The sequence below is a fragment of the Corylus avellana genome, chromosome ca7, assembly GCF_901000735.1.
Source record: "Corylus avellana chromosome ca7, CavTom2PMs-1.0".
Classification (NCBI taxonomy): Eukaryota; Viridiplantae; Streptophyta; class Magnoliopsida; order Fagales; family Betulaceae; genus Corylus; species Corylus avellana.
The window spans coordinates 12,447,994-12,463,079 of record NC_081547.1 but is presented as its reverse complement, the minus strand read 5'-3'; the positions used below and the strand labels follow the sequence as shown (position 1 = coordinate 12,463,079).

Genomic DNA, 15,086 nt, shown 5'->3' with positions numbered 1-15,086 from the left:
AAAAGTTTGGGGCCATTTTCAATTTTGACTTCCAATATTTCAATTTTTGCAATCCACCCCCCCAAACTAGTCAAAGTTTTGCAATTCGGCCATTCCGTCAGTCAAAGCCGTTTTGGCTGACGGAACAGTGATCACGTGCAACGCACGTGATCACTTATGCTGATTTCTTCCCCAAAATGCCCCTATCTCCTTCAGCGTTCCACAAACAAGTCCCAAAATGCCCCTGCTACTTCATCGCCCTTGCTGCTCTAAGCTAGATTCAGAAGTACACGAACCACTCGTGCTTCCTATCGTTTCGTCACATCACCTTCTCGAACCCACACATGAACCAATGCCTTGGTCACGTACTTAAGAACCTCCACCAGTTGCTCACAATTTGCAGGCTTCATCTGTGAAGCAAAACAGAGTACATGAAAACGCAAGAGAAGAAAAATCGACCAACAGGATCCCAATTACAAGATCCACTCTAGGATAAGTGGTGAGAATCACCTGGATCTCATTGAGGACTAGAATTCGATGTGGGGATGGGAACCATCTATGACAATCTGCTTTTTCTCCATCACCACATGTAGTTCTCTCTTCCATTCTCTTAAATATTCTTACTACCAGATTTTTCGTTACATGGACGTGAAATATCTATTACTATTAGTTTTTGGAAACCAAGAGAACAAAAAACACAACATTTAAAGTTTCAATTGAGAAAGGGAAAGCAGGGGATTCAATGTAGTCACTAGCATAAAATTTATGTGGATTTTCTAACCATTCTTGGAAGCCAAAACAACAGAAACCTAAAATTGAAAAATAATTTTCTTTCACTTTCTTACATATTCTCATCAACCAAAACAGAGTAAGAAAAACAAAATAGCAGATAACCATTTAAATTTTGGGTTGCTTGATTGATAACAACGTAGAACCTAGATAAATTGAAATCAAAGAGAGAAGGATTAGCATGACACCTTATAGGAGTAGCACCCACAACGAGAATTGAACCATGGGAGTGGTGATAAGAGGAGCTGTGGCGCAACTTGAAGCAGAGCTTCACAAATGTGTTTGAAGTACTGGTAATGGATTTCATATGAGAAGGTGGAGTTGCACATCTGTGGAATCATCACCTGGCCTCTTTTTGAAATGGGTTTTTGTTTGAGAGATTGACAACGTGGAATGTGAGCATGAAACTTTGACTTTTGGAGGATAAGAGATTGTGGAACGCTGAAGGAGATGGGGGCATTTTGGGGAAGAAATCAGCATAAGTGATCACGTGCAACGCACGTGATCACTGTTCCGTCAGTCAAAACGGCTTTGACTGACGGAATGGCCGAATTGCAAAACTTTGGCAAGTTTGGGGGGGTGGATCGCAAAAATTGAAATATTGAAAGTCGAATTGAAAATGGCCCCAAACTTTGGGGGGGTAAAGTGTAATTTTCCTTTTTTTTTTCTTTTTTTTTTTTGTATTTTTATAATAATACATAATACCTACTATTAGTAAGTCTACTATACTATCTTAAAAGGCATGGAAGGGGATTTGAACCAACTTCATTCGATGGAGATTAAGGATGTGGATGAGGAGTATGAAAATGAGAATTCTATTGATACCAGTAATGTTGGTACTCATAGTTCCCTAGAAAATGAAGTGACTTAAGATATTGCCTCTATTGAGGTTCCAAGCCAAGAAGATCTAAAAAGGACTTCTTATCAGAGGAAGCAAAGGCAGAAGACCTCTCATGTTTGAGAGCATTTTATTGAGGTGGATATAGGAAGAAAGAAAAAGCATCAATGTAATTAGTGTAAGAAGAGATTCATCGTGTCAAATTCAAGCTGTACAAGTACTTTGGGTAGGCACTTAAAAAAAAAATTCTCTTTCCCTGGTGCTAAAGAAAAGAATAAGTAAAAGGTTCTATCTGTTGATGGTAACAATGGTGATGGTGTGGGCAGCATAACAAACTTTACCTATGATGAAAGGAAATCAAGAGAAATTTGTTCTCATATGATTCTCTATCATGAATATCCTTTTAATATTGTGGAGCATGAATTATTTAATAAGTTTGTAAAGTCTTTAACTGTAGTGACCTAAAATAATTAACTAGGCTTAAGATAGCTTGCTTAAAGGGTTAATTGGACATTGGGTCACTAGGGACAGCTAGAGGGGCATTTTTTAAAATTTTGAGTTTCTGAGCTATAGTACATGAGCACTCGTGTGGGGACTAGGTCGAGTGCTCATTTACGCTTTGTTGATCGATGGTTTTTACCCAATCGTACACCTGAAAAGCATTTTTAACACATAGTGAACAGTACACGAGTGCTCGCATGAATAATACATAAACACTCGCACCTTTCCAAAATCGTACATCTGAGCATTTTTTACCTTTTGTCAACAGTATTTGAGCGCTCGCATGAATAGTACATGAGCACTCGTTGACCAATATTTCAGACTCTTGGACAATACTCAAATCGCATGCCTGAAAAGCATTTTTAACCTATAGTGAACAGTACACAAGTGCTCGCACCTTTTTAGAATTTCTCCTGTTGTGCCATCAGCTTTTTTCCCCTATATAAACCCACCCCTCACTTGACCCTTAACCCTCATTTTAGCCTCTATTGCCCAAGAGAAACCCTGCTTGGTTGGTTTTGAGAGTTTGTGAGGTTTGTGAGTGTTCGTGGAGAAGGAGGAGGCGTGGAACTCTTGCTATCTTCTAAGGTGACTTCTTAATCCCCCGTTTATGCTTTTCTAAATGTTGTTACTACTCTTCTAGTGTTACAAGTTTTAAAGATGCCATAACAAGTTATTGTACCCGTTTTTCTTGTAAAACCAAGAATGATTTTGAAAGGCTTTCAACCCACCCTTGTTCTCTTTAAAAGTTGCACTTAGATGTGCCTATTTCTTAACAACGCCAATAAATGTTTTCAAAAGGCTCCTAAACATCTATTTGATTCCTTTCGTTGTGTTTACCTATGATGTATGTGTTTATTTTTAGCCTAGGAAAGAAAATACCATCCCATAGCCTTAGATAGAAGCCTAAACGCATTTTGGGGGATTTTTGGCCAAACCTTAGCCCTTAGCTGAACGCTCGCCCTAGGGAACGAGCGCTCGACCAGAGAGTGGGTTACACACCCCTTAGCCCCATAAATGTGTACAAAGGTTTTAGCAGTCCATTTTTGTTAGATGTAACCTCGTAGAGTTCTCTAGTATTGCTTATAATGATGAATCGTGTTTCATTATAGTAGGGATTCGTGATGTCGGAGGACTCGAGTGAGCAAACATGGTAAGTAAACACTTGCAAACACTTTCCTTAAAAACGTGAGATATGTCAGCTGACTGTCCACGTTTATGATATGAGCATATCTACATTTTTGTAATAACTTGGTAACTGCTTTAATAACTGGTTGATAAGATGCATCGTATGACATGGTACACCGGTATGTGCGAAATAATGGCCATGAGCTTAGTATATAGACTTGATTCTATGGTCAAATGTATATGTTGTTATATGGGCCTTGGATCCAATGATTGTTTTGTGACCGACACAACCATTGCCTAATGGTTGGTCACTATAGGATGCACATTATTAGTAGTGTGGGCAACCCGAGGTTGGACTCGATCAGGCTGCTAGTGTTATGAACGGTAGTGTAGAATGGCTGGGGTACCAGCATTGTATTACAGGTCCTTCAGGACAACGCAAACCCTGTTGAGAATGGGTAATATCTTGGGTAGACCATATATTATAGTTATGACTTATAAAACATTAGTTTTTGGCATTAAAACACTTAGGCGATTGCCGCTAGGAGTACACAATTTTATTAACCAAACAATACTTTTACGATGTATTAACGGTGACAATACCTCTTTTCAATGTTTACTAAAAGCTGTACGTTTATTTCTACTTATAATAATGAGTTCTTGTCATACCAAATTGTGAGGTTTACTTACTAAGTCGTTAAACTTGCGCGGTTATTACTTTTATGGAAAGCTTGTTCCTAGAACCCAAGAGTGGTACGGTTGCCACTACAAACTTTGCTTTAAGATCTTCATATTGTTATCAGGTTTGCTTTATATTATTATTAGTTGCTTCATGTCTTTAATTTGAGGATTATACTTGTACTATAATGATTTATAGATTTCTCAAATTTATTTCACATTTCTATGCATTAACTTTAATAATGATTAGAGGGGTAGATCCCCATTTAGTCATCAGTTGGTTAAATTGGGGTAATTGCCAGTAACCCTGCCAGCCTGGTTAAGGTCAGTTTTGGGGGCGTTACATTAACACTGTATTGGGTAAAAATGACTTGGGCTTCAGTAAGGAAGGATTGTTTTGCCACTTTTGAGATTGAGAAGAGAAAATTGAAAAATTTGTTAAGAGGTGTTCACAAAGTTAACATTACAACTCACATGTGGACTTCATGCCAAAAAGTTTCTTATCTGGTTGTCACATGTCATTTCATTGATTATGATTGTCATTTAAATAGGTGTGCTTAACTTTTGTAATGTGCCACCACCACATAATGATTTTATTATTGTAGATGCACTACAAAAATGTTTTCAAGAATGGGGGATTGAGAACAAAATTTGTTCAATCATAGTTGATAATGCAAAGGCAAATGATACAGCCATTAGAGTATTGAAAGATGTTTTAACATGAGAAAAACTTTGCTTGTTGCTGGAAAATTGTTTCATGTCCGTTGTTGTGCCCATATAACAAATTTGTTAGTTCAAGATGGTCTTGGTGAGATTTCGAAAAAATTGTTGATTGTGTTAAAGATGGAAATAAATACGCGGTGGCATCAGAGGCAATGTTGATTAAGTTTAGTGAAATTCTAAGCAATTGAAATTGGCCTCTAAGAAATTAATTTTGGATGTACCCACTAGGTGGAACAGTACATATAAGATGCTCGTTAGATGGTTAAATTGGGTTTTGGGTCACTATGTACAGTTGTAGGGGCATTTTGGAAATTTAAAACTTTCTAACCAGATGTACGCAGGGGGACCACCGTACGTACTCTGCAAATAGTACGCAGACGTACGCAGGAAGACCACCATACGTACGCCTACAAATAGTACAAGGATGTACGTAGGGGGACCACCTGGACGTACGCTGACTTTTGAATAACTCTTGGTTAATGCCCAAACGTACGATGTAGCCTTGGTTCACTAGGTAAACAGTACCGTACATACGCCCCTATAGTACCATATATACGCTGCTTTTTAGGACAACCTGCAGCGCTCTCATCTTTTTTTCACCTATAAATACCCCCTTCCCCTTGCCCTTTATGACCTATTTTCGCTCTCGTTCTCTCTAGCAACCCTGTGTGAGTGTTTTGTGAGGATTTTGTGGGTTTTGTAAGGGCTTTGTGGGTTTTGTAAGTTCTTGAAGGAAAAGAGGTGGTTTCCTGAAGGTCTTGCTTCTAGGAGGTAACCTTCTATGCATGAGTTTTCTCTTTAGTCGTTATATTGCTTTTCTAGACTAGCTTAGTTGTTGGTTTGGGTTTCTAGCTAGGTTACGCCTTTAATCTTTGTTTAAGCTTGGTTTAGCATTTCATTTTGATCAAACGTGTTTTCTTATGCATGGAGGCTTTGTTTTGAGATAGGAGGTCCTAAGAATCTTTTTGGGTAACTTTAGAACTAGTTTGGGAGGATAGGAGGACGTTTGGAACAAGAGGACATACGACCATGAGCCCGGATGTACGGCCAGAAGCGTTCCAGTGAACACCATTTTGACCAGTCGTTCGATAGCCTATGTTTTCACATTCTAGGTTCGTTTAGTTGGACTTACGACTAATAGAAGATTTTCCATAGATTTTGAGAACCCAGACCATTTGGAGGATTACTCGGAGAGCTTATACGACCCAAGTGAGTTTTAACTCACATAATGCTCACCATTTATTTTCCCGTAATGCATGACTATTTTGTGTACCAAAACATGCATATTTACAACACTCACGATATTCACTTTGTTGCACATGAACTCTAACTCTTTGTGAAAATGTGAGACTTAACAAGATAATGACATTGAGACTTGTAAAAGCATACATGTAAAATAAGGATAAGATTAATCGCATCGTATGACATGGTACACCAGTACGTGCGGGATAATGTGGGCTTACTATACATGTTAACTTTATGGTCAAATATGTGTGTGATATATGGGTATTAGATCTAATGATTGTTTCGTGACTGAAACAGCCTTAACGAGCAGTCACTATAGGATATACATCATTAGTAGCGTAGGCAACCCAAGGTCAGACTCGGTTAGGTTGTTAGTATTATGGACGGTAGCGTACAATGGTCGGGGCACAATCATTGTATTATAGGTCCTTTGGGACAGTGCCAACCCTGCTGAGAATGGGTAATATCTCGGGTAAACCATATTGTTGAACTGTCACTGTTACTCATGATTATAAGCATGTATTATATCTATATCACATCCTTAAATAACTGTCATGACTAAACTACTGCATTCTTTACCAAACAAAGTTCATCACTAAAATGGCATGTCATTAATTTTCACTAAGTCATTTGACTTACCCCCCCCTTTTATCTTTCTTCCTCCATTATATACAAATTGCGCGGTTTAGCTAGCTTAGAGGAGGATGCCTACGGACTAAACTTGGGTGATTGCTCAGGACTTGATTAGAGTCGTTTTTGAGGAAATAGATCTAGTGTGGTTGGAGACTATGTGGGATGACGGAGGAACCACAGGGGCAGACATAACCGAGATTCTTGTCTCCTTGGCATTACTTAAGATTAGGCGTTAATCTGTTTTGTTGTTTTATTTCCAAACAATGATTATGGTCTATAACCTTTATCTGATGATGGTCTGATGACGATACATTTGGTGACTTATTTATATTATGAGGTATTATGATTACTCTGGTGTATGAATTTGTGGTTGTTTTAGTTATTGTTTTTCTTTTCCCTAAAGTAACAAAGTCTTCTGCTGAATTCTCTAGTTTAGGAGAGGTTTAGATCCTTGAGTCTTGTCCAGCGAGGGATAAGGCTGTGAGACAAACCATGTGGTCAATTACCAGCTAATTGATTTCCATTGGGGTCGTTACAACTATTGGGGGTCTTCAATGATGTAACCAATGTTGTCTTGGGCAGAGACTACCCTACTTTTAATTTATTCATACTTGAGGTGTGAAGGATGAAATATATATTGCCTACAAGGTGTGGAGATGATGATGAGTACATTAAAACAATGGCTCGTAAAATGACTGTCAAATTTCTGAAATATTGGAGAGAATTCAACTTATTAATGTTAATTGCTGATGTGCTGGACCCAAGGAATAAGATGACTTTGATACGATTTTGTTTCCCTGTAATATATCAAGAGGTGGATGTGGTAAAAGATATTGATTGTCTCCTTGATGTTTTAAAAGAGTTATATACTGAGTAGCTTGAAGAATATAATGCAAGTGTCATCGAACATAATTTACAAAATAGTGCACCTATATGCTCTTCAAGCAGCTTAATCAATGCGCTTGGGAAGAACTTTCAAATTGGTAAGGAACTTCATGACTCATTCATTGGAAGTGTTGACACATTGCAACAACTAGCCAAATCAGATTTGCAAGCATATTTGGAGGAGAATGTACTAATTGTTGACAAGGGTGTGGAATTTAATGCCTTGGATTGGTGGAAGGCAGATACCCTTAAGTATTGCATTTTGTCTAAATGGCTACGGATATATTGTCAACACCAAATACTACCGTGACTTTAAAGTCCACATTCAATGCTAGTTGAAGGGTTATTGATCCTCATAGAGCTTCGATATATTGTGAAATTAGTCAAATGTTACTATGTGGGGGTGATTGGGTTAGAGCACTACATGGGCTGAAAGGGAAGTGCAAAGTAAGTGATTTTTTTTTAGCAATTGAGAAATTTTTATGACACCTTGCATTTACACTGTTCTAAATATTGTTTATTTTCTATTTTTTATATCCTTAGGAGGAATTTGAAGTGGAGATCATTTTACCAACAATACCGTAGCTAGCGGACTACCATTTTACCTTTGATTAACATGTAGAACTTCTGTAATTTAATAGCATATTCTGTTTGGGGAATTTTGTTCGTGAATATCATTTTGTTGAAGTGTTGAAGACATGAAGATCATAGGTGGTTTTGTTTAAGGTAATTTTTGGCTTCCTAATTAAATTAATGATTACTGCTTTCTTTTACATTTACAAAGTACTAACTATTTTTAATTTTATATTTATCTAAACTTAGGGGGAGTATGAAGTGGAGATAAGTGTGTATTCGGGTTATTTAGAAAAAATTTAGTGCGTATTCGGGTTATTGTTTTCCTTGGTTGCTTCCTTCCTGGTTGCTGCCTTGTTGGTTTGAAAATTTTGGGTTTTGATTACATGCTGATTTGAAAATTTATTGTTTTTCTTTCATTTGCAGGTTTGAAAGTTTTGGGTTTTGATTAATTCAATGGATGTTTAGATTTTTAGTTATTAGATTAATTATTAATATATAAATGTCAATGTCTGCCAGTGGCCTAGTGCCAATGTCTGCTGTTCAGCCTATTTGTTTTTGTTGGGAACTGATTGTGGATTTCATTTGCAAATTACACTTTTGATTTGTTATTGTTATATCAATCATGTGTTATAATTTTGTTGAAGACATGAATGCTTGGGGACTTGAGGTTAATTCCTTTTCAATGATATGGCAAATTAAATTTTGCAATTAAATCATACCTCCCTTGACATTTTAATCAAATGAAGACTCTTCACATTAACTAAGTAATGCAAGGGAGTACAAATACATTAAACATTTTTTTAGTGTGTATTCAGGTTATTCAAAAATATTTTATGATGCTGAAGTTGCTGCCTTGCTGGTTTGAAAATTTTGGGTTTTGATTACATACTGATTTGAAACTTTATTGTTTCTCTTTCATTTGCTGGTATGAAAATTTTGGGTTTTGATTACATGCTGATTTGAAATGTTTTTCTTTCATTTGCAAATTGCTGCCTTGGTGCTCTTGTCATATGTTGTTGGTCTACTTTCAAGACTAAGCTAGGTATTCTCTCTCTCATGTCACTAGCACTAATAATTTCAGCAGTCATTGTTTGATATTCAAGTTGTGCTACATGTGTGCTTTTGGTTTCACTGTATGTAATTCTGGCATAGCAAAACTCCCAATGCACGAAGTTAGCTGCCAAAAAATATAAGACTGATTGAGAATCATTTGAGATGAGTTTGAATGACTCTTGGTTTCGTGATATTGGACAAACTGTGAGATTACTTGTTCTACTCATTTTAGCATTTGGAATAGTAATATCTTCAGTTGCATATTTAAATTTACCATGGGAATTGTGCTTTTTCTGATTTTTCTTAATAGTTTGTAGTTAGCAAGAATGCATCAAGTTTTGGTACATGAACCCTCAAAGTCGAAGGTTGCTGGCAATGGCATACTGGCATTGATTGGAATTTTAACAACTGGGGAGGTAAGCTTTTGAATAGTCAAATCCGATGTCTATCTATCATATGTTTAGTTTTGCTTTTGTATCTTAATATTCAAATAAAAAAAGAAGGTTCAACATTTTGCGAGAAATTTGGAAGCATTGCCTTATGCGGTTCTGTTCTACTTTATGTTGTGGATTTCAGGATTTCATTTGCAAATTGCAATTTTGATTTGTTGTTCACTTATTTAGTAAAGATTGTATTTCATTTGCAATAACAAATGAAAATTGATTGTAGTTTTTTTTTTTTTAAGTTCGAGTTTTAATTGCATATCATAATGATATTGCAAATATTAGTTTAGGTTAAAAAAAATTAATACTATTAGTATTTCATATTTGATATGTGACTGTTTTTGCATACTTCGGAGTTATAATTGTAAACGTTTGTCTTGTTAGTTGTTATTGTAAGTTGTAATCTGATTATGTGATTGTAGAGAATTTTATTAAAATAAAGTTATATTTTTGGTATCCATTCTTTTTGTTTATTTTAATTTATTAATAATTTTTCATTTAACCAAACAAAAAAAAGAAGTACTTTATACATTTACTATACGGGCAAGCCGGGTACCTACTAAGGGGCTCGGCTTGCCTAAGAACCAAGCTTGAGCTCGGTTTCGCACAACAAATTCTTCGTGGCAAGCTAAGGGAAGCTGATTTTTCAAACCCGTCATGAGCTCATGAACTATTATCACGAGTCGAGCTTGAGCAGCCACAGCTCGCCCAAGCTCGGCTCGTTTATGGCCCTACTTACATGTTTTTAATGGTGTTCATTTCTCATGCACAAATAATCTAAAATTCACCAAATTATCGTTCTACAACAAGCTGAAAACCAATTTGTTAAACTTTATAATTGCTCCTTATTCTCTCCTGCTCCTTCTCAAACTAATTTGTTAAACTTTAGATCATGCTTTGTTTATTCTCCTTTATCACACTACATGATGTCAAAGTCTCATCACATCCTTTATTTTGCCAAAAACAAACTCTCAAGTAGATATATCAATATCAGAACAAAACATTGAGTGGTTGGACGCTTTCATCCAAGCAATTCTTGTATATTCAAAATTTCTTCCATTGTTCAAGGTTACCATACATGGCACAGTTATTCTAAAAGCAAATCTTGGAAAAGGAAAAGAAATTGAAATGGTATTTCGTTTCCACTAAATAATGTTACAATTGAGATGGCAAAGGATACAACAAAATTAATTACATTGAATCCCTGTACTTCATAACATCATTTGCGTTCAAATCACAGACCTTGCAGATATCCGAAATAGCACATTTACTAAGACCATCATGCCCATCTCCCCGATGAAGAAGTTCCTCAAGTTCCTTTGATGGTAGCAAAACCTAATCACAGAAAGATGAATTAGCACATGAACCCCCATTAAAAAGTACATTAAAATCGATCAGTTTGAAACCTTCTAGTTCTACATATGCAGGATTTGTTTAATGGTATTTAAGAAAAACAGACCAAATACAATTTTTGGCATATAAAATGCCTGGTTGAGTTAATTCAGTAAGTATACAAGATGGGACTTATAAGTTTTAAAGATTTAACCCACTTGAAAATTCTGAACCAAGCAGGCCACAAATTGTGTTTGTTAGATCTATCGCAACATAGGGAGACCAAAAAAGAACTTCACACATCCAGGGTCAAATCAACAAAAAAATGGTGGATATAAACAGAGATGTGAGGGCATAACAGGAACTAAAGACTTGCCATCACAAGTACTGCAGAAGTCCCACAACCAACTAGATATTTTCATACTTTTGACCACCAACCAAAGAGGAAGTACTCACAGACTCTTTCTAGCAACATCATATTGTTAAATCAATAACCTTATTGAGTACCAAAGTGCACAAGGTTCTCATATAAACTTATCGAATGTTTATGATTTTCAACCTCTTGTTAAACCAATAAAGTTCAACATAATAAGAAAACTAAGTTGAAGACAAGCTATCTCTGCATGGTTATTATACGCCATCTATTAAGGGCCTGTTTGGGATTGCGTTTGACAAGCCTAAAAGTGCTTTTAACATTCAAAAAGCCTGTTTGAAGAAAAAAATATTCGTTTGAAGAAAAAAATATTCGTTTGGTAAAAAAATTAAAAGCGTTTTTAAGGGTCCAAAAAGCCTAAAAATGGCCAAAAAGTACTTTCGGCAAAAGCTTAAAAATTAAGCTTTTACCCAAAAGTTTTTTTTGACTTAAAAGCTCTATTTCTCAAATACAATCAGAAATAAGCTCTAAGACTCAGACAATTAATGAAAGCGTTCTTTGTTGAAACTGATATCACATACCAATCAAAATCAGAAATTGGCTATCTTCATCATATCAAAAAACACATACTATAACTTACCCATGTAGGTTTGGCTGAATTATGGATTCCATGCCTGGAATCATCATGCTTGGTTTCATTCACATTCCCTGTGCCAGAGTTCAGAGTCCAAGAGCTGTCTGAGACAAGTTGAAGGAGCTTCTCACTTCCCTAGAGTGTCCAGTATTAACAAACAAAAAAACATGGAATGAGAATAATGCAGTTTCATGGATAATACAACAGCAGGGCCCAAACATTGATATTAAGCGAGCTCTAAATTTTTTTAAGGCTGACATTTAGGTCAATGATGACACCATCCTATAGGAAAAACCAAAAACTAGGGGAAAGGAAAATAATAGAAACAGAAAAGTCACAATCTAAAGTCAAAATGTAAGATACAAATGCAGTCATCCCCTTACAACTCAAATTTATTCCACAATGCCTCGAATCTACTATGAATCAGATACAGAGATCCTCTTTCTACCATTTGACTGGATCTCGTACTATCATTTGCTATGTTACAGGCCATAATATTTTTACCACTAAAACCACATTCTTTTAAGCCTTCTGCTTGTCAACTTGAAACAAATGACTAGTGCATTCATTTAATTTCTGCTAGACATGACATCTACAACAAGGTGGCTATAAGACCTGCCTGTGCTTTACTACGTCGATATAATCTGGTTGACAGCCAAGAAACAGCAAGCACATAAAATCAGTATTTGAGGTATAGATATTTTTAGTTAGATGGGTCAAAATTACATGTATACGAACATAAATAAATACACGGAAACATACACATACCATCAAAAGCCCAAGTTTCATGCATTTGTCCAATGACAAATGGGTGCACTAAAAAATGCCACACATACTATGGAAACATGTTTTGAGACAATACAAAGAAAAATATTAACGAAAAAGACATTTTAGCACATAGTTTACTTACTTTACTTACAGATATTGACCTATTTAGAGCATGGTTTCAAGACATCATTCATGTGATGCCAAATGAACATTGTGGGAAAAATATTGTTGTGTCAAGTTGAGTTTCAATAGGAAAAACCAAATCTTCAACAGATTTACACAAGTATTAACGTGTAAAAAATGTAACAACTCCTATATTTTAGAATCGTCCTAAGCTTAATTTTAGATTGTTGCATAGGTCGTAAGAAAAAAAAAAAAAAAGCAAAAAATAGGGTTGTAGCTTTCAATATCCAAGTAATGCATACACACCTGGAGAGCTCGCCAGTGAGAATAAGTTCGGAATAAAACCCAAAAGAATGGAATGTTAGGCAAAGGTAAAACCTATAATAGGATAAGAAATAGAACACGTAAGAATGGTGATAAAATTCATAGGACAAAATTATATGGATATTGAGATATATTAATGTATATAACTTCAGAGCTTAAGAATCCGAATCCAAGTGAAGTACAGTTGACATTTCAAAAGTAAACACATACGTACAGTAAATGCAGTTGTCAGAGGAAGCAATGAAACCGAACCATAGAAGTACTTCTTGTGGATGATAGTTCCCCTGCAAATCAGAAAGCACTTCGTATCAATGTTCTCCACTTGTAGAAAGCCAATAAAATCTAAATCAATTTCATCCAATGGAAATCACAATTTTAACAGATCTATATGCAATAAATATAAATGTATCAAGACAGCAATAAGTCTTGTTAGTTCTGAGTGTCATTATCAAAGAAGCTTTACTAATGGATCTTAATGGTCTTTGCAATACATAAAGCTCAGCAGCCTCAATATTTCTTCTACTCCTACTCTGTATGCCTTTGAACATAAATGCCAGTATTCTAAAAAACTCACTGAAGTACTCATGAAAATAATGCCTCAAACTACTTTAAGTGCATTATGTGCACTCTTGCTGGCTTCTCTACTTGATTCCATTCACTGCTTTATAAGTAGATTTTTCACAATGATGATTGTTGCAAAAGCACATAGGTTATCAAATTCATTCAGAAGATCCAAGGTCAACCTTGCTACATAGTCACATTTTTCTAGCATCGGAGGACGTAAGGATTGAGTAAGCGTAGGAAAGAGCCTCTGTTGAGGGTTCTTGTCAATAAACACAAAAAGGTGTCTGTTGTCGGGGTGGTCAACAAAACTCTAGTTTATTACAACTGAGAAGTAAGGTGATACAAAGATAACAAAAGCTTTCAACTTCTGACTTATCTGATAGAAAAGAAAAAAGAGAGGAAAAGAAATTACCTCATGGCAATATGTCGTAATCTTCGACGCACAAGTCTCGCGCTTAAACTGCAAGATTGTTGAATATTATCAAAAGGGCATAATTACAGAACAAAGAACTAATGCAAAAAGAAGAAAGCTTGGAGCACTGGACCGCATACTGCTCTAAGTCTACAACTCTCCCGAAAGTAATATTAAATTGAGCAATTATATCAAGTAACAATTCTTAAATTCACATGATTATTACTTATAAAACAGCAGATTGTAATCTTTAGTCACTTTGATGTATGTAATTAGTACACCCATCTGATCTAGAACCCACCAAGTAATTTCTCTAAAGATGCCATCAAAATACTTGTTGGTAGCAAAATGCCGCCAACCTATTCACAAGATTATATCCATTCAAGAGGATTGTATTATGTTAATGAGAAAAGAAAGTAAGAATAATAATAAATTGTCTTGCCCAGAAATACCAAGGACTAGTTCAGATAACCTGTTATTTGCAAGAAAGACAATTATGTATGCTTCTTTTCCAACTTTGCTTTAGATTAGATGTCAGCCAGTAATGAAATGTAGAAGAATCTAAGAGGTAGACAAAGATGTGTAGCAAAAAATGTCCGTTGATTTTTAAACCATTTTCTGATATAGCAACCAATGTGAATGACTGGTAAAGTGGTAGCTTTCCTTTTTTCCTATTCAATAAGGGGAAGGGGGAAAAGGGAAATTATATCAATATTTATAAACAAAAGGGACAAAGCCATCCTTAGAAAGGTTGGGAATTGGTGAAATAAATGAATCGACCCATCAAAGTAACTGGTACAGTCAAAGAAGGCGGTTAAAGTAGGAGAAGTTTCATAAATGGAACAAACTAAGGACCAACAGATGACGGGAAGAGGCATGACTGTTTCAAGACCCTTCAACCATATCCAGATTCCCAATGCCGTGGACATAGACAGAGACATGACCCTCGAAATACCCTTCAACCATCCGTAATGGTTAAGGGTAACAAATGACTGGTAAAGTGGGTAACTTACTATAAGTGATTCATAGACTATTAAAAAAGAGTAGGTGAAGAAGAAAAAGTAATAAGCATTTCTTGAAACAAA

The 15,086-nt window shown here is 35.9% G+C and overlaps 1 protein-coding gene across 1 annotated transcript; it reads right to left on the bottom strand.

Moving 5' to 3' along the window:
• Positions 1 to 10,479: 10,479 nt before the first annotated feature.
• LOC132188186 (uncharacterized) lies at positions 10,480 to 14,049 on the bottom strand (the record flags this gene model as incomplete). The annotated part of the gene is given in 5 exon segments (XM_059602591.1): positions 10,480 to 10,806; positions 11,817 to 11,945; positions 13,008 to 13,079; positions 13,240 to 13,309; positions 14,002 to 14,049. Coding segments are annotated over 5 exon segments (463 nt in total), but the record flags the coding sequence as incomplete, so codon positions are not given.
• Positions 14,050 to 15,086: the final 1,037 nt, after the last annotated feature.